Below are 20,522 nucleotides of genomic sequence, written 5' to 3' on the forward strand. Positions count from 1 at the left end.
TGATACCATTCCTGGCATTATATATTTTCTGACTTCTTGGAGGCACTTTGTCTCGTTTCTTCGTGTAACCTAGAATTGTCTGTTTTCTCTAAGACATTTTGTAGTTCTGGTGTGTGCTACAGGATAATGCGTTGGATTCCAAGGTCAGTTTGAGCTGCAAGGTAACTGGTTCAACCCACCAGCCACTTCTTGGAAACCCTATACAGGTTCATTATGAGTTGGAGCTAGCTTGACAATACTTAACAATTTTGTTTAGTTGATGATTGTACATTGGTATATATTCTCAGGCACTCACCACCTGGGTAGATAAGGTAGAGATCAGAAATATGAACACAGTTCTCTGTTCACTGTTTATGTAGTGTAGTTCAGGGCAGGTCCATGAAGCAGGGACACTATACCCCAGGCAGAGCAGAGGCTAAGCAGGAAGGGATACCAATGGCCACTAGGTGTCGATAGTAGAGACTGGCTACACCCCTGGCTACCAGGAGGTCATGGAAACAAGGAAGAACTGTACCCCTTGCTGCCAATCTCCTAAGGAACATTTTTTGCTCTATAGGGTTGCTAAGAGGTAATTCAGATACCATATGTAAATGAGGACCCTCCCCCCACCCCCGAAACTATTTAATGGGCTTCAAAAACCTCATGAAAAAATTCCATTATCTTTTAATTCTGTTTTCCACAAACGTTTTGAAGCCCCAATTATATATGCTATTCATTTTCTAAGTCTTTCTTACTTACAGCCATTAACTATTTACTTTTAAAAATTCTATTATACAGGCAACCCCCAGGTTACGAATGTCTGATTTATGTACAACCCATAGTAATGGACCGATCCCCATAAAGTCCATTATATTAAAATTTTGAGATATGTAAATGGTTTGTAATAACAAATGGGCACTACACTTTGTAACATGCATCAAACCATTATTATCTCAAAGCATTTCTTTAATTTTTTTATGTATAATCATATACATATTATATACTAAGGCAAACATATGACTGATATTAAATGCAAATCATACCTAACTGTTCTGACTTACAGACAAATTGAACTTAAAAGACAGACTTCGGAACAGAATTCATTTGTAATCTGAACTGCCTGCAGAGCCAAAATACTATAAAGTGAATGTTTAATTTCCAAATGTATTTGCAAATTGGCACATATCTTGTTATTGTTATATTAATGACCCTGTGTAAGGTTTCCGAGGAGCAGCTCAAGGGTTTTAACCACCAACTAAAAGGTTGGCAGTCCAGTGCTTATAATACAGCACCACACCTGGATTTCTGTTATATTACCAACTGTTATTTTAATTCTTGTTACAGTAACAATTAATTTACTGAGAATTATTAGTTATTTTCATTTTAAGCAGTATTAACTTTTTTTAAAAATTACAATTAGACTAAAAAGAAATGGTCTTCGTACAGTTTCAATACTTGAGTACATTTTACTTTTCAAGTCTGTGACCTACTTGTTGCTGGTGGTGTGCCGTGGAGTCGGTTCCGACTCATAGTGACCCTGCATAGGGTTCCTAAGGCTGTAAATCTTTATCGGAGCAGAAAGCCTCATCTTTCTCACATGGGACCTCTGGTAGTTTGGAATGGCTGACTTTGAGGTTAGCTGCCCAACTCATAGCCAGTGGGTAATATTTTAATAATCTGGTACATTCAGAAAAATGTTGCCTCACAAATTCACATTTTTAGAATAACAGAAAATAAGTGCAACTCAGAATCCATATATATCCAAATGTGTTTTTCTGTTCCTCAGAATTTTAAAAAATGCAGAAGTTCTAGATAAGAAGGTACTGCATAACTTTGTATAAGATGGCTAATGTCTTCTGTAGCAATAGGAATAATAAAAAGAATCTACACTTAATTTAATGGAGCACAGGAAACTTTCTGAGGAAGGATCTAATCTAGCCCTCGGTAAAGAAATGAACCTTTCCAAGATTGCTTTTTTAAAAACTTCCTATCTGGAAGAGCTATCTAGGAGTATGTCAACCACAAACAGGACTAACATTATTCTGCATGAATGTGTGGACAAGAGAACTGCAGGTAGGAAAATACATTATTTCCAAAAATAGTAATTTGTGTTTTATGACAAAACTAAATATGCCTTTAGTTTTTTTATAAATGCTATTAGTATTTTTTTTAATTTATATAAATGCTATTAGTATGGGATGATATATCAATACAATTTTAAACAAGTTAAGCTCATAGTATCTTCATAAATCCATTGAACAGACTTGAGCCATTATAATTTCCTGTTTTTAAACTTAGGGATTTTATATTTGCTTTTGACATACTGAATTTACTTGGTTAACAATAATGTATGATTTAGGGACTACTCTGGTGTCTTAAGCTCTGGAATAAAATTAAAATCATAACCAGAGGCTCTTATAACAAGTAGCCACAATTGTTAGACACCAAACCAAATGTTGTGCAATATCACATGAACCTTGGTAGTAGCCTGAGAGGCTACTGAAATGAGGCCCAGAAAAGCAGGTCCTTAAGTTCTTTGTAGTACAGAGTTGATTTCAAGTTTCCTTTTTAAAGCTATGCCAAAGAAGAGTAGAAACTTTAAAATTAAACCATACTGTATGTTTTCACAGGAAAATATATGTAAGTGAACTTTGTTCTTTGAAGGCTGTTAAAAATAGTGGTCCACAAGATTATTGTCCAAGAGGCTAAGACATCTTTATAACCTGGTCTAGAGATTCATGTTTGTTTGTTTTTTTGTAAGTGCTTTAATTACATTATAGAGGAGAAGAAAAGAATATATATACTTTAATCAAGTCAGTTTCAAAACAAATAACACATTAGAGAAAAAAATTACTTAAAAATAGTTGTATTTATATTCCACAATTTGCTCAAATACTGGTTTTCTTATAAAGTTTCTACAGGATGATTTTTAAACAAATTCTTCACATTGTGTCTTGGTTGGCTATGTACTTACGGAATTTCAGGGAAATAGTTCTGTGTTTTTATAGCTTAATTTGTACTAAAGGGATGGCAAGTGGTCACATGCAGTCCATGTGGGATTCTAACATGACATTTAGTGAGTTTTCTGACGTGGACCATCCCTTTGATGCTGAAGGCAGTGCATCTGTTGAAAGAAGTGACTGTAGATTTGGATTACTGCTCTCTGCATCTTCCAGTTTTTCTGTGTTATCTTCCCAATTAATATGGAATCTTGTGACCCTGGGATTTGATGCCAAAATGTTCCTTTGAAGCTAGAAGAAAACCATACATATGATAAATACTAAGAAAGTTAGGTCACCATATATATATATATATAGGCACTTAATAAATTATATTTTATAATGGTACTCTTAAGAGCTAAATTCATCTACATGAATTTATGTTTATGGTGCTATATTTTATTTATTATAATTAATAAACAAGGATTAGGCCCAAAGAAATTATTTTAGCCTAATGGAAAAACAAGACACTGAGAGTCAAGAATTTGAGTATTTTATTATATAACAAAGTATCTAAATCTATACTTCAGTTTCCTAAAAGGGAAAACATTTTTTAAATTACTTACAATTCTGACTTCAGACTTAGGGTTCATTTATTTTGTTATTAAGAATATACACGTAAAACATACAATTCAGCAGTTTTTGCATGTACCATTTAGTGACACTGATTACATTCTTTGAGTTGGCCAATTATTCTTCACCCACCGTTTCTGAGTTGTTTCTCCCCCAATATAAAGTCACTGCCCCCCCTAAGATTCCTATTGAATCTTGTGAGTTGCTATTGTCAATTTGATCCCATATAGATAGATCTTAAAAGAACACAGTAATCAAGGGAAGACCTTTTTAAATTAATTAGGCTAAACTATTGTTTGGTTTTAAGAAAATTTCAGGTGATATTTCTGGTTTTATGATTTAAAGATTATTTCAGGATAGTAGTTTCAGAGGTTTAGCCAACCTTCACGGTTACAGGAAGTCTAGAGTCCATGAGAAAGAATTGTTTTAAAGGTGAATACTTCACATAGTGCGTTATTTTAACATCCTCTTTAGACCAATGTAGTGTTTCTTCCAAAAATACATTCAATAAAAATGAAAAATGTCCCCAAGTTTAAACCAGTTGTTGAAGAGTAGATTCCAACTCATGGTGACCCATCTGTGTCACAGTAGAGCTGTACTCCATAGGGTTTTCAATGACTTCGTTTTCTTTTAAAACAGATCACCAGGTTTTTCTTCCAAGGTATCTCCTTTTAACTAACCAGGAATTCCTCCCCAAGTATGTTGTTGTTGTTAAGTCAATACCAAGTATAACCTCTCATTATTAATGGTTTCCAGTCTTTTAAATTTCATAGCTTATTGTTAGAAACAGCATGCTGCTGCTGCTGCTTTGTTGTTGTTACACAAGGTACCATACAGACAACAAACTGCATCAATAGAAGGTCCCATGCCAGAATGAAAACTGTTCTATCCTTACTAGAAAAAAGAACATTCTATTGCCATCAAATTCTTCATGCATAGTATGGCAAATGGTGTGTCATATTCAACACCAGTTACTAAACTATTATAGTTCCCAATGGAAACCATTAAGGGACTAAAGACCTTTGAGGATGCTAAAGCAGATTTCTGCTTCCATCGCCAGAAATATTTTCTTTTAAACTTTTAGTATAACCTCTAAGAAGAAAGGTCCCTCGGTAGCATCAACAATTTATGCTCTACAACTATCCTAAATGGAGTCCTGGCTATTGTGCCAGACTGCAGAGCTGTTTGAACTGCATGGTTGATGGTTCAAGCTCACTAGTCACTCCTCGGAAACCCTATACAGGACCACTATGGGTCAGAACCGACTCAAAGGCACTTTTCAACAACTATCCTAATTGGAGTCCTGGTGTGGCACTATGGGTTAATGTGCTGGACTGCAAGGTCAGTGTTGAGTTCAAGCTCACTAGGCACTCCCTGGAAACTTTATACAGGGTCACTATGGGTCAGAACTAACTCTATAACACTTAACAACAACTATCCTAAATGTTGGCGGTTTGAACCCCTCAAGTAGCACTGAGGAAAAAAAGCCTAAGAAATCTGCTTCCGTAAACATTACAACCTTGAAAATGCTGTGGAACATCTGGAACTAGCTCAGTAGCAATGGGGGAGATTGGGGTTCATAAATTTTTAAAAATTTTAACACATAAGAACAGATACAGCATTTATTACATATAGTCATAACAAAACATCTAGGAACATGTTGTTAGGTGCCTTCAACTCAGTGACTCTGCATAGGATTTCTGAAAAGCAGCTGGTGGGCTTGAACTGCTGATCATGGGATTCAAACTGACCTTGTAGTCCAGCACTTTATCCTTCAGCACCACACCAGGACTCCGAAGCATATTAACACCATATTAAAAGCGAACGAAACTTACCACTACAGATTTGGGAAAAGTCATGGACAAAAATATCATTATTAAATAATAAATATGAGAAAGATGAATTTGAATGACCTCAGGGTGTATGGCGTTTTGCATGTACTAAAGGTTGAAATCCCTGGTGTGCTAACTATTTACCAAAACGTCTGCAGTTCAAACCCACCAACCCCGCTCCTTGGAAACCCTGTACAGGGTTGTTGAGTTGGAACTGACTCAGCAGTACTTAGCAATAACTACAAAGATTGAAATTAATAGAATTATGATGTCTGAGAAATGCTATATGTAGAAAGCCCTAAACAAAGGCTATTTCTTAGAGGAGGCACTTTAGCACAAACTCTTAAGGTGCCTGGGAGATCTGAAGACAGAGTGTGAGGTCATGAGTGGTAATAGAATAGTGGTTAGTTTGTCTAGTTGGCACAAGGACCTCAAATTTGTTTCTTAAAGCCATTTTCATAGCATACTATTATGAAATGACAATTGCCAAAAATACATAGTAATAGCAATTAAAAAGAAACAGTCACAACATTACCTTAGAAAAGTCTGGTTTTACTGGTGGATTTTCCCTTAATTCTGTCTCAGTATACTCATTATTTACATAATAGCCAACTCTAATAAATTCTTGACCTCGATAGGTGCATGTAATTAGCACAACTGTTACACCTACTGCATCTGCATCTGGAATGAGTCCTGGATTAGGTGCATCAGCCTAGAATAATGTAAAAAGAAAAGAAACACACAAAAGGCTGTTAATCGCAGGCAAGACTGGGATAGTTACCTTGAGCACCATTAGTCGAGAATGCAACAAAACCTCGGGAGTCGTACTAGAAGGCAAATGCTCATTTTTGAGGTTAACTTATAGCCAGAAAATACGAGTTCATATGCTTGTCCACAATACAGCTAAGTACCCTGGCTACTTGAAACCCTTACCACTTCCTACTGCTCTTGTTAGGTGCTATCAAGTCAGTTCTGACTCATAGGGACCCCTATGTTCAACAGAACAAACACACACTGGTCTTGCACCATCTTCATAGTCCCTGCTTACTGTGTCTGAGCCCGCTGTTGCAGCTACTATGTTAATCTCCTTTTTACTGACCTACTTTACCAAGCATGATATATCCTTCTCCGAGGACTGGTTCCTCCTGGTAACATGTTCAAATACATGGGAAGTTGTCTCACCATCCTTGTTTCTAAAGTTCATTCTGGCTGTATTTCTATCAGACATATTTCTTCAGTCTACTGGCAGTTCATGGTATACTCAATACTCTTCACCAGCACCATAATCCAAAGGCATCAGGCCTTTGGTCTTCTTTATTCAGTGTATAGCTTTCACACACACATGAAGTGACTGAAAATACTTCTAGAATATACTACTAGAGGGAAGTCATTCTGATTACTATCTGGTGAGTTCATGAGGAATTATGCAGTAATCAATTATAAAACCTTTTGAAAATGTAATAAATGAATCAAGTCTTATTGACTTTAACCTTATTGAGTCATAGTTTTCAGGCTTAAATGAGTATATATTCAAATATCTCCAAACTGTTTGTTGGCAGCAAATGTTATTGTATTTTTATGCAAATAGTATGCACATTAGTAATATACTGCTTTTGCAACCTGTGCAACTCTCCTGGTGAGTTAATTTCCTATGCGCATTCTGTGTGCTTATTCTTGTGTGAGCTCTGTGCAGGAAATATGGTAATATACCAGTTTCCCTCTCTATCCAGAACAGTTATATCCTTATACTCACCAATTCACCCTCAGATAACCATGTGAGTACTTAAAAATATTACTAATCCTTTATTAGAAATAATCATTTTGGGAGGCACTAAAACTATTTAACCACATGAATTCAATGACAGTAAAGACTGTTTCAAGTGGACACAATCAAAGACCTTGTTCTGAGTCAAGCTGGTGTAGTGTACACTGAGCCCTAAGGAAAGCAGAAAGCGAAGCAAATAGGCTTGAGAAGCCTAAGTGCATGCACCCAAGGCAGTGTGTACGACAAGGAGAGTGACTGGAAGGAGATTAGAGAAGTGATGGACAGTCATGTCTGAAGCACTGGACCTGAGGCAGCCATACTAGGTGATAAGCAGACGAAGTCCCAGCAAATTAGTTTACTGTTGTCAAGACACCAAGGACCATCCCTGGACCTGAGTGAACACATTAGCCAGTGCCTTCATTAAACCTGGCACCTCAAATCAGGCATTATCATTAAAGACCATGTTTATTGTATGCCTACAAAAACGAGCTCTAGTAGTGTAGTGGTTACGAGTTGGGCTGCTAACATCAAGGTCAGCAGTTCAAAACTACTGGCTGTTCTGCAGGAGAAAGATGAGGCTTTCTACTTCTGTAAACATTTACAGCCTCGGAAACCCTGTACAGGTCACTATGAGTCGGAATCCACTCCATGGCACATAACCACCACCACCATGTATAGACTTCATTGTGCTTGGATCTACTGTCAACACTCATGGAAGTCAAGAAAGAAAACAACATGTTGCATTCGGCAAATCTGCATAAGACCTCTTTGTTAAAGTGTTCAAGAGCAAAGATAAAATTTTGAGGGCTACTGTGCACCTGACTCAAGCTGTGGTGTTTTCAATAACCTCATATGCCTTTGAAAGTTGAACAATGAAAAAAGAAGACTGTAGAGGAATTGATGCAGTTGAGTTATGGTTCTGGAGAAGAATATTTAAAGTGTCATGCATGGACTGCCAGAACAACAAACAAATCTGTGTTGGAAGTACAGCCAAAACCCTTCTTAGATGCCAGGATGGCGAGACCTTGTCTCTCAAACTTTAGGCATGTTATATGGAGAAGGACACTGTGCTTGGTCAAGTGGAGAGTCAAAGAAAAAGAGGAAGACCCCCCCAATGAGATGCATTAGCACAGTGGCAACAGCAATGGGCTCAAACCTAACAACTGTGAGGATGACGCAGGACTGGGCAGTTTTTGGTCTGTAGTGCATAGGGTCAGTATGAGTTGGAGCCAACTTAACATCACCTAACAACAAAACAACCAAATATCTAACCTAGTCGCTTAAGCAAAACACTTCTGTTGCTCTCAGTGTTTGATCCCTACATTTAGTCAGTCTCAACACTTCTCAACCTTTGAAAACTAAATTCAGGTCTGCATGTCTTATCTGAAATACTGCTAAAACTTTCTAACTGGTCTCCTAGTCTCTAGCTAACACCTCAGATGGTGACCTCCATTTCTAAGGGATAAAATTTCCATTCTTCTCAATTTGTCTCCAGGTAACATCTCCATTCACAGCTCCTTTTAGTTAACTTCATACTTCTCACCCTTGTTCAAGACATCTGAATTACACAAGTTTTTATAATGTGGGGATATTCTTTCACATCTTTGTGCTTCACACACAGTCTCCATGGCCTGAAAAGTCATTCTCTAAAATCTTTAAAAAGTCATCTTTTGAAATCTGCATCACATGCATTCTTCTCAGTGAAGCTCTTTTTAACTCAGTAGAATAACAGCTCCCTTTTTTGTGTGCTATTATTTTCTTGATACAAATCCTATCATTACTATACCCTCAATAACCCAAATATGTTTACTCTACTATTTTCCTACGAGACTCAAAGCTCCATCCAAGGCAGGGATCCCATCTGTGTAATGTCATGTCTACACAGCTCTGGGCACATAGTTTAGGCATACCGTTTATTCAGAGCTCAAATCCTGCCTTTAGCAGGGCTTCAAGATCTCTGGAGATACCAGGATGCAGACAGAGGACTTTTTTATCTTAGGGTACTGTGTGTACCCCTCCCTAGAAGGTTTAGGTTGCTTCTGGGGTGCCAAAGGATTCAGCTTGAACAAATTCTGCATGCCTCTTAGGTCATGTAGAAAAACTAAGTGTGAGGCAGAGACCTTAGACTATGATCAGCCGTATTAGGCGGATACCAGGATGTCTTCCTACTCATGTATGACATGTTCATGAGAAAGGCACATTCACTACTCTTAGACAAAATCATGGCACACCAATAGGATGGTAAGGCAATGTGTTTAAAAGCACAAGAGCAGCACCTATGGTTACTCAGTTGATAATGGGAAATTTTATAAAATGTACAGGCTGCACACATGACCGAAAGAAAGCATCTGTGCTTCTGACAACATGTGTACTGATACCAAAGTAACAGGACTTGAAAATCATTATTAGAAAATACTTTTGAATAAAATATTTTCTTACAACACTCTAAGCCCAAGGCCCAGATGTATTCTTAACACCCTAATTACATAGGAAAGACTTTTGTTTTAAAATCAAGGCATCTATTTGGGACCAAATATATACATATTTATAAGTTTTTAATGTTGTTAAATGTTGTCAAGTTTCCAATTCATAGAGACCCTGTCTGTATAGGGATTCGGAGGAACAACTGGTGGGTCTGAACCACCGACCTTGCAGTTAACAGTCGTGTGTATCCTACAGAGCCACAAAGAGCATAAAAGGTGAATCACTGTGTCAACCCATATTTCCCATTACACCTTGAACTATTATTAGTAAAGTATGGGCTTGTAGGTTCAAACTAATGCCGCTCTTTATTTAACAGTCCTAAGAGGCTAAAAAGAATAAAATTTAATTAAGATTATAGAAACAGGATACTTATTAATGGTCAGTGATTGTGCTAACTGCTTTATTCCTCATGTAATCCTCAACATTTCTATGAGGTAGGCTATTATCCACATTTTATAGATGACTAGAACAACTAAGGAGTCCTGGTGTGGCGCTGTAGGACAGTGCTCTGGATTGCAAGGTCAGCAGTTCAAATTCACTACCTGCTCCTTGGAAACCCTATACAGGGTCACTATGAGTCGGAACCGACTTGAAGGCACTTTACAACAACACAGTCAGTAAAGGAGATTAAGGAGTTTGTCTAAAGTCAGCTAATAGCTACCAAGCGGTGGAACCAGGTGTCTTCCGCTCAGTGCTCATGGCTCAGGCTCATAAGACTATTTTACTAGAGCTGAACTTCTCTTAACCATTTGTTTAGATACACTACATTATTTCTCCCTTTTTAATAGAGAGCACTAAAGCAGGACACCAAGATCCTGAGCTTCTATTTAGAAAGTGGGGGCAGAAAGGGTGCAGCTTGAGAGATGTTTGGGCGACTCTGTGCCAGTTTCTGATGAGATTATCATTTATGTCAGTCTTCCCTGTAAAGGGAGAAAACAAGGAGTAAGGATAGGGAGACTTAGATGGCCTTGCTTTATTAAGTCTCTTTAGTGCGTTCTCCTTATGATCTGACTTTGTTAGGTAGAAATACTTGTTAACAATAACACAACAATAAGCATGGATAATTGAGAAGTGATTAAATAGTTGTGTACAGCAATTTAATATGAATTAAAATAAATGAAACTTTTGAATACAGATCAGTGTCTAAACCTTGACACAAACTAAATACTATCAGTGTTATCTAGTGAGCACATGATTTATTTCAGTTCAAACTCGCCAGTTGCTCCTTGGAAACCCTATACAGGGTTGCTCTGAATCAGAACTGACTCAGTGACACTTAACTAGTATTTTAAATCCATGATTTGGGGCCATTGGAAAATCAGGGGCCATTTCCAGGAAGAAACCCAAATTAGCTGTGGTGCATCCTGATAGTACATGCTGTAGGTACATCTCCATGACTTTCTCAGCATACAAAACCAGGAACTGGAGTTACTTCATGAGAAATATGTCAAGTGATGAAAGCAGATGTAAATGAAGGCAGTAAAAACGGTTATTTAACCCAAACAGAAAGAGTAACACGCTGTTTGGGAAGAAATGTATCTGGCACACATATTTACCAAGAATAATCTTACCTGAAATACAAACATATGCCTTCCTGCAGGAACAGGTCCCACTAATACAGAGTCTAAAACTTGATCGTATTCTTCACTTTCTGCAGAGCCCACATAGATAATTTTCCACTCCAGGTCTAGGGTTAAAAACCAACACATATTTCATATTCAGTAATTATATTACCAGATGACATCGAAGACCTTTTTCAATGTCCACTAAGTCTTGATGTGGCACTATAAGATAATCACTGGACGCTAACCACAAGACTGTCAGTTCAACCCACCAGCCACTCTTTAGAAACCTATTCAGGGCTGCTATGAGTTGCAACCAATTTGACGGCACTTAACCACAACAAGCATATATTGGCTGCTAAAGTTGGCTTCTGATAACAGGACATCCAGAAAGGCACTGCACTACTCCTTAAAAATTCTTAACACTTCATACCAGAGTTTTTCAAAAATGCTTTTTGGTGGAACCTTGATACTAACCCTAACCCTTCCCAAACAAGACAATGTGATCAAAAAGTTGGGAAATGCTACAACCTAGTATTTAAGATGTTTAAAACACAATAGTTGTGAAACATCCTTCAGTAATCATCCAAGTAAAAATCCACTGCCATCAAGCTGATTCTAACTCATAGTGATCTGGAGGACAGTCTTTCCAGAAGCGGACAGCCACATCTTTCTTTCTCCAGCAGAACAGCTGGTAGGTTCAAATTGCCAACGGTCTCTGGGTTAGCAGCTGATCACTTAGCCATGCACTCCAAGTGTTCCTTAAAGAACATCCATACAATTAATTCAGTATTTTCTAAATTTATGTGGCTGTGATACCCTCCTCCCCAGTCTTTTATAGTTATCTTTTAAAACCTACTTTACAGACTTAGAAACTGTATGTGTCAATTCTAACTCTGTCCTATAGAATTGCTGAGTCTGAATTGACATGCTATCAGTGGGTAACCTATACTACCCTGTAGTTTATCATTACATGGATCCAAATAATAAAAGGACTCTGAAATATACAATTTATTATTAATAAACTTCCCTTGTGGCTTAGAAGTAAAGAACTTTAGCTCATCAACTGCTAAGAGAAGACTAGTTGGGTTTTTCCTTCATGGTAACCCCTCCTGTCATTCTTTAAATTGAGAATAGGCACTCCAAGATGCTTTAAAAGAACAAAAGTTGCCATCAGTTGATTCCAAGCCATGTGTCGAAGTAGAATTGTGCTCCATAGGGTTTTAATGGTTATGATCTTTAGGTAGATCACAAAGCCTTCTTTCCAGAGGGCCTCTGGTGGCTTCTAACTGCCAGACTTTTGGTTAGTAGCCATGCACTTAACTGTTTGTGCCACCAAGGATCCTGCTGCTGAATTTTCTTGACTCAGTAAGTAGATACAGTGGGAATAGATGAGAGGAAGAATACACCAGCCCAAGACATTATGCGTAATTTATCTAATAGATTTTATTGAGAACCTTCTATAACATGCTATTAAGATACCAGAGATGAGTAAAATCATCCTATTTGAAGGAGCCTACTTTTGTATGGAAACAAGATAATCTACAAACACAGCTTACCTTGAGAGACCTCCACATCCTCTTGGGCTATTTATTTGTGTCCTGCCTCTTGAACTCAGTGTACCAAGATTACTCAAGCACTTCCAAACAGACTTTCTAGGTCACTTATTGAAAACCCAGTTAATCTCACTGTGTAGTATCATTTCATTTTGTTCCCTAAATAAATAGTGTAGGAACGATTTCCTATTTATATTATAATATAAATTAAGTTATTGAACTGAAGTTTTTTTAAACTTACACTTTAGTTTATTAAGTCAGTCCTTGACCAAGAACATGGTCCTAGACCGAGAACCCTAGTTTCTTTCAGCTTCCTTCTAGCACATTTCCAAATACAGGGTCCTGCACCTGGCACAAGACCCTATACTTACTTGTTGATGAAGACAAGTGTACGAGGAAGCAAGCCATATGAATATCCAGTTAGAGATAGGAGCATGCTTGGCACATTCAAGAGAAAGCAAGGAGGCCAGGGTAGCTGGAGGTAACTGAGCAGGAGCAAAGTATCAACCATGAGATTGAGGATGAGTGAGACATGGGCAGATCATGTAAAGCTCTGCAGGGTCGTAAGGGCTTTGGCTTTCATACTGAGTGGCAGGGGAAACTATTCTGACTTCATTTTTAAAGTTCAGTATAGAGTGTAAGAAGGCAAAGGAAGAGAAAGGAAAGATAGTTCAACGGAGACAAGAAATTATAATAGCTTAGACCATGTGTGAGGGGGCTTCAAAAAGTTTGTAGAAAAATTCCATTACCTTTCAATTCCATTTTCCCATGAACTTTTTGAAGCCCCCTCATAAGTAGTCTTGGAAGTATGAAGAAGTCACATTCTAATGAAGTTTGAGGATAAACACAAGAGGATTTATTGACAATTTATAGGCTGTAATAAAAAGTAGCCAACAAGGATGGAGTATCCATTTACTGAAGTGGAGAAGACAGGAGTTAGTTTGTTTTTTTTTTTTGTGGGGAATACCAATCAGGAACTAGTTTTGGACAAGTCTGAGATATCTATGGTGAAACACTGAATCTTGTTATGTGCTGTCGAGTAGGTCCTGACTCACAGTGATCCTGCATAAGGTTTGCAAAGAGCAGCTGGTGAGCTTAAACCACCGACCTTGCAGTTCAGACCAATTTTGTAGACCAGCACATTAACCCACCTGCGCCACACAGGGGCTTCTGAAATACTGGATAGGTCTGCTAAAAATTGGAAATAGTAATATGCACAGTCATGAAAATAGGTGGGATTCCTAAGGAGTGAGTCCTGGGCCTCTCCAACGCTAACCCATTCGTGACCCATGGAACATATATCACCCAGCTACATTTTTAGCCTTGGGACGCAATCCCAGTTTTGATATATGCTGCCATCCGGCAGGGGCCTATATAACTGTGAATCTGAACAAACCTCTGCACCCTACCCACCAATGTCCCAATCTGTATTATCACACAAAACTATTTTTTCCCTTGATTTCAGCAATGTCTTCCATTACTGAGAACACATAGAATCAACAAAAATCTCAGAACAGAAAATAACTCAGTTATGAAAGGGTTAAAGGGGCAGGGATGAAAAAGAATCAGTAAAGAATTTTACAAAACTAGTGACCAGACCAGTGAGGTAGTTGTGAGGCACTGGTGGTTCAGAAGTAGACTTCTCAAGCCTTTCATGAGGTAGACCCATGTTCGATTCCCAGCCAGTGTACCTCCATTCATAGCCTGTCAGCAGAAATCTGAGAAATGCTAAACAGGCTTCAGTGGCTCTTTCACATTACAATGGACTAAAAAGGAAGCCTGGCAATCTACTTTTGATGATAAACCAATGATAACCGTTTAGATCACAACAGTCCAATCTATATACCCTTAGTCATGGAGATGGTGATAAATCTTGATCTACTACACTGGTCAAGGAGGTTAAGACTGAAAATTGTTACATGGAGATTTCAGAAAATTCTATTGGTACAGGTTAATTTGGCATATGTGGCATAGAACATAGCCAGCCATGATATAATAAGGGTAAGTAAGAAAGTATTGGTCCAAAATCATAAAAACCTTTATTAAACAAAAACATCAAAGTGTGAAGCTACTGTTTCTTGACATATTCTCCATCTAGGTCTATGTTTCCATCGCTTTAACCCTTCCCTGATGAATTTTGTACTTTTTGATTTACTGTTTTAGCATCCTTGAAGGACTCAAATTATGTTCCTCTGAAATGGTTCTTTTGAGTTTGCAGAACAGAAACAAGTCTGACAGAGCGAGATCAGGGATAAAATTTCCCAGTGAAATTCTTTCTCATAGGATAGTCCTTGCTGTCCTCTAAGAATGAGCATTGTAGTGATAGAAGAAAGAAAGAAAACATCTTCATAATATACCCCTGTGATTGTCCTGTGTCATTTGATAAAATCTAGTAAGACTACCTACCGCTTTGAAGTAAAAACAAAACCAAAACCCAGTCACCATAACAATCTGAGCTGACTTCTCTGCCTTGAGTTGAACAGGCCCCAACAGATCCCCTCAGAAGCCACTACTTCACTGAGACCTTTTTTTTTTTTCGGAAGGCACCCTAAGGAAATTAGCACAAATGTATAATGGAGAGAACTTATCTAAAGTCATCCATGGATAGCAAAGTCATGTTGAAAACCCATGTATGTATGAACTAGAACCCTACCTAATGTTGTTGAATCAATTCTGATTCATAGCAGCCCTGTATAGGATTTCTGAGGAGTGGCTGGTGAGTTTCAACCATCAACTTTGCGGTCCGGTGCTTATCCTGTAGCGCCACACCAGGACTACAACAGCAATACCGTTTTATGTGTGGCTCCACAGAATAAGCACTGGATTGCAAACCACAAAGGTCATGGTTCGAGCCCACCAGCCACTCACAGGAAAAAGATGAGGCTTTCTATTACTGCAAGATTTAAAGCCTCAGAAATCCTATACAGAGTCACTATGAGTCGGAACAGACCCTCCGACACTTAACATATAAATGTACTTTTTAAAACATCTACTACATACCAGGGAACACAGTGGCTTTGCAGGATAAAAATGGATTATAGTGAACCACAGAGTTGACGGTTTAAGCCCACTAGCTGCTCCACAGGAGAAAGATGAGGCTTTCTGATCCATCAAAGATTTATAACCTCTGAAACTCTGTCACTATGAGTTACAACAAACTCGATGGCACTTTAACAACTGTGTACCAGGTAACCGGGCAGGGTTTCATTCCTGTTGTATGTAGGGTCTCTATGAGTCAGAACCAACTCTGTGGCACTTAACAACAGATACCAGTCATTGGTTTTGCTACTTCATACATACTGTTTAAATCTCAACAGCTTTTATATTAGTTTATTTTTTCCTATTATGCAGAGAAGAGAGCTAAGGCTCTGAGAGGGTAAGTTATATATCCAAAATCACACAGCTAGTAAACTGAAGAATCAGAACCTAACTCTGCAGTAACAAAGTCTGGATTCTTTAAAAACAAAACAAAAACTAGGAGTATCAATTCTTCCCTTTCTAGCACTCAAATTAATAGTGGAGTAAGTGAACTTAATCACAGGAGTAGGGAGGGCGTGAATGAAGGTATAAGTCGTGGCAAGATACTCTAGCCTTCAAAAGCATGATGGGCTGTCATTTGGAAAACCACCTGTATACTTGTTTTTATGCCTGAGATCCTTGCTGGAACCACTGAGTCTTAAATGCTCAGTATTTATAAATTAGCATCAGTTGTTTTATAAACAGTGCTTCCAAAGTACATTTCCACTGCTATACTGTTTGAAGGGGAGAAAGACATGGTTACTTTACACAGGTTATCAGTTAAAGAAATTTATTTATTTCCATAAAAATTATCCAATTTTGAAATTATGGTTATCATTGTTTAGGGAACACAGTGGCTTCACAGGATAAGCACTGGGTTGTGAGCTACAAGGTCAGCAGCTCTAGCTCACCAGCTGCTCTGTGAGACAGATGAGGCTTTCTGCTTCCACAAAAGATTTAAAGCCTTGGAAACTTTATACATGGTCACTATGAGTCAAAACGGACTCCATTCTTGCATAAAATGATCTTCTCCTTTGTGGTGAGAGTGCGTGAGAGAAGTTACCAAAAGTATTTTAAACTGATTATACTACTTGGGAAGACTTTTGGTCCAGTAGAAAGCATAAAGTCCTTAGACTCCAACTAAGCCAGAAGTTTGAAAGTGTGAAACACTTTTAAGTATTCCACTAACAGTAGCTATTATTACTGATAGTGATGAACTAAAAATATGGCTCCATTCAACATAGAAAGGAGCTCCGTGGCACTGTGTATTAGGCGTTGTTGGCCTGCTAACCACAAGCTTGGTAGTTCAAACCACAAGCTGCTCCGCAGGAAACAGATGAGATTGCTCCCCAAAAGATTTACAGTCTCAGAAAATTCTATATAGGGTTGCTATAAGTTAGAACAGACTTGCTGGTGGCGGGTTTGGATTTTGGTTCTTTTATTCAGTATTGAGACAGAGCATAAGCAATCCACAGAAGGCCAAATAAAATTGATATGAAGGCAAGTCAAAACTTGTACAAGTTTGATCACCACGGGGACAAAGATATACAGGGTTCCAACTTCCAGACTGAGAGGAAAGTCTTTGTCTAATTCATCAACTTTGAATTTTTAAGACTGTCCTAATCCTGATATATGGACTCCTGGTATGGCACTGTAAGCTAAGCACTGGACTGATAACCATAAAGTCAGTAGTTCAAACCCACCAGCGGTTCCTTGGAAACCCTATATAGGATCGCTGAGTTGGAACCAGCTTGATAACAACCACCACCTGATATAAGGAGCCTTGATGGTATAGCGGATTAAGCATTAGGCTGCTAACCAGAAGGTCAGAGGTTCAAACCCACAAGTCAGCTCTGGAAGAAGATGAGTTAGTCAGCTTTCTTAAAGCTGTCAGCCTTGGAAACTGTCCTATAGGGTCACTGTGAGTCAGAACTGACTTGATGGCAGCGGATAATCCTGATACAACAAAATTATCTTAAGAACATATGAACAAATACATGACATTTTCTGAAGAATAGCTAAAAGGGAGCTGTTAAAGGAAAGCTAAACTCAATTTTCTTAAGCCACACAGCCTCTAGGTGGAGTACACAGGCATAGTACTTCTTTGAAGGATTTCTCGGTATGACTCAGCTTAAATTCTTTTTAAAAAATTATTAAATACATGTCCAGTAATCATATCCTATGAAGTGTGTAAAAGTGAAACTAGGTATATTCTTGACAGGTATTGTAAAAACCCTTAGTGTGACTTCAGCTGAGTTCCCAATTAAAGATGGAAAACATATGTTGGCTTCCATGAATGGCAGGTTTCCACCATCCAATGCGATACCTCTATTACAGCATCCTGAGCCTTCTTCCTTGGTCAGAGTTGACTTCTAAGATGGATGGCATCACTTGAGAAACAACTGTTAATTTGAGCTTCAAATGCCTAAAGGACCATAGTGTAAATTGGAATAGACAGATCTATGGTTTCTCTTACACTGCTTGATTTTTATACAGTTGGCAATAAAAAAAAAGGAAAAGTGGCTGCTGGGAATGAAAAATGGGCCTGCTATCTGAAATGCTCATAGTTGTACTATGGGAGAATAATCAAGTGGCTTCCAAATAAGAAAAACACCCTTTAATTTTAGGATCAATTTTGCGAGTAGGTTAATAGATGTTTCAGAATATGCTTAACATGCTATGTATGTATTTTTAAACTGGATGGAAGGGCACATTAAAGTGGTAATTGTGGTTACCTGAAGAAGTGAGATGGGGGAAAGTAATGAGTTAGAGAACTATTATATGTGTCTGTACACTTTTTAAATATTACAATGACCAAATCCATTTATAAAGTTAACACCCTATGTAAAATACAAGTCATAGGGATTAAAAACGAATTTACAAAGTAACGCTTTGCCATGCTTAGCATAATTATTTTAAATGAACGTTGGGGGGGGGGAATGCATGCAAGTTCAAAGAAGCAAGCCCCTGCTTAGTTGTAAAACTAGTAGCATTGATGAAGTTCAACTTTTATCCCCTATATTTTGAAAACAAAACAAATAATTTACTAAAATGTAAGTAAGCAAAGGTAAGACTCTGGCAAGTTTACACTTTCAGAATATTTTATTACTGCTCAAAGTCCTTAAACGTACTTTGAAAAATTAGTAACCTTTTTTTGCATTACCATCAGTACTTTATACCTTTTAGTTCAAGTTTACTTTTGTGTTTTAAGTTTAGAGTGTATTCTGTATCAGTTTGGATGTGGAGTTATTTTTGTTAGATTTCAACCATGTTCTTGAAGCAAATCGTCTCTATTTAGACGCCAGTGTTGTTAAGTCCTGGAAATTTAAATATTTTACTTATTTCTGCTCTTGGGTTAAATGTAACTTTCTAGCTTGGAAACATTTTTTTCTTCCTGACAGACAGGAAAGATTATTTTAGTCATTAAGGAAAAGGATCCACGTTGGTCAGTGCGAGCCTGCGCGTCCGCATCCTCGCGCGCCCAGAGCTGCCGGGTCGGGCCCGTGATCCCCGGGGAGCGTCGGCGCCCGACCCGAGGTGCAGAGGGGCCGAGCCTGCGCCCGCCTCTCCCGCTGGTTGGTCAAGGGAGCCAGAAACCAGCGCGAGAAGAGCCTTGCTCTCCTCCCCGAGGCGGCCGGGCATGGCCACCCTGGAGAGTAGGGCAACTCCACCGTAAGCTCGCAAAAGGGATTTGCCATTCACTCCGGGGGCAGGAAGGTGGATAAGAGCGGCGCGGGCTTGCAACTCCGCGGCTGGAGGTCTGGGGGGAGGCGCCGTGACGCCGGGTCTGTAGCCCAATTCTCCACTCCCGGTAAGATGGCTCCGCTCTTAACTCGCCGGCACCGCCACACACACACGTCTCGCTTTCCCCCGCCTCGTCTCCGGAGCCACGGGGGTCGCGGCAGCCGCTCGTGGCGCGGGGTCCGCCCGGCGCGCCTCGCGCCCGGCGCCGCCGCGGGCTCGAGTGCGGGTCTCGCTAACCGCCCGCACGCCAGACAAAGCTGACAACATGGCTACCTCCGCTCGAACAAGTTCCTCGCAACTTGAGTCCCCGCGGCAGCCGCCTGGGCTGCGGCCGAACGCCGCGCGCGCCCCGGCGGCAGTCGTCCATCAACTTCAAGTTTCCCTCCGCAAAGCCGAGCCCGCAGCCGCCGGCCCGCGCAAGGCAGGGCCCGGGAAACTTTCAACGTCTGCAGCCCGCACCTGACAGCCCGGGAGGACGCCGGGCGCCGCTACTCACCTTCAGACAGGTCCTCGATGCACTCAAACGTGATCTCGAACTGGAACGGGTTATAGAAAGGAGAAGGATTATCCAGCACCACTACATTGTTCACCTGAACCTTTGCCATATTTTGAAAAACAAACAATGGGGACGGGGGCTTGTTGCGGCACAATAAAGTCCAGCGCGCGGCCGCTCGGGAGAGCGTAGACCCCCGCCCCGGCGCCGGCCAGACGTCGTGCAGTGACGACTTAAGAAACTTTTTTTCCCCTCTTTTTATTTACACCGGAGCACTCCACAGTGTTTTTGCAGCTTTCCTATTTCACTAAACTACAGCCCATTCTGCTCTGATAACTACCAGCGTTGGCCGCGATTGGCTGCACCCGAGCTCTGACCCTCCTCCTCCAGCAAGGGCCTCGGCAACGAGCAAGATGGGCTCCCGCTCCCGGAATGGACTCGGAAACTTTAACTGCGGCTCCACCTGCTGGTGTGGATTAGGACAAAGGCGGAGAACAAAGTGAGTGGAATACGGACT

The 20,522-nt window shown here is 39.5% G+C and overlaps 2 protein-coding genes across 2 annotated transcripts in view; one reads left to right on the forward strand and one right to left on the reverse strand.

The window, feature by feature from the left end:
• The window catches only part of MCM9 (minichromosome maintenance complex component 9), a 168,443-nt gene that overhangs the window by 35,232 nt on the left and 112,689 nt on the right, over window positions 1–20,522 (forward strand). The window lies entirely within an intron of this gene.
• ASF1A (anti-silencing function 1A histone chaperone) lies at window positions 2,830–20,293 on the reverse strand. The gene is made up of 4 exons (XM_006839886.1): window positions 20,009–20,293; window positions 11,204–11,319; window positions 5,919–6,095; window positions 2,830–3,230 (listed from the first exon to the last, which is right to left on the reverse strand). Exons 1-4 carry the CDS (start codon window positions 20,115–20,117, stop codon window positions 3,018–3,020), a joined length of 615 nt encoding a protein of 204 aa, XP_006839949.1. The 5' UTR covers window positions 20,118–20,293; the 3' UTR covers window positions 2,830–3,017.

This window comes from Chrysochloris asiatica, unplaced genomic scaffold, assembly GCF_000296735.1.
Source record: "Chrysochloris asiatica unplaced genomic scaffold, ChrAsi1.0 scaffold00027, whole genome shotgun sequence".
NCBI classification, from domain to species: domain Eukaryota; kingdom Metazoa; phylum Chordata; class Mammalia; order Afrosoricida; family Chrysochloridae; genus Chrysochloris; species Chrysochloris asiatica.

What these genes read in the sequence shown, in the direction of transcription:
- ASF1A (XM_006839886.1), bottom strand. Translation starts at nt 20,117, where the DNA reads ATGGCAAAGGTTCAGGTGAACAATGTAGTGGTGCTGGATAATCCTTCT. An exon ending in CATCGAGGACCTGTCTGAAG is followed by an intron (nt 11,320 to 20,008) that starts GTGAGTAGCGGC and finishes TTTTAACCCTAG; the next exon opens with ACCTGGAGTGGAAAATTATC. An exon ending in GGCATATGTTTGTATTTCAG is followed by an intron (nt 6,096 to 11,203) that starts GTAAGATTATTC and finishes ACATTATTCTAG; the next exon opens with GCTGATGCACCTAATCCAGG.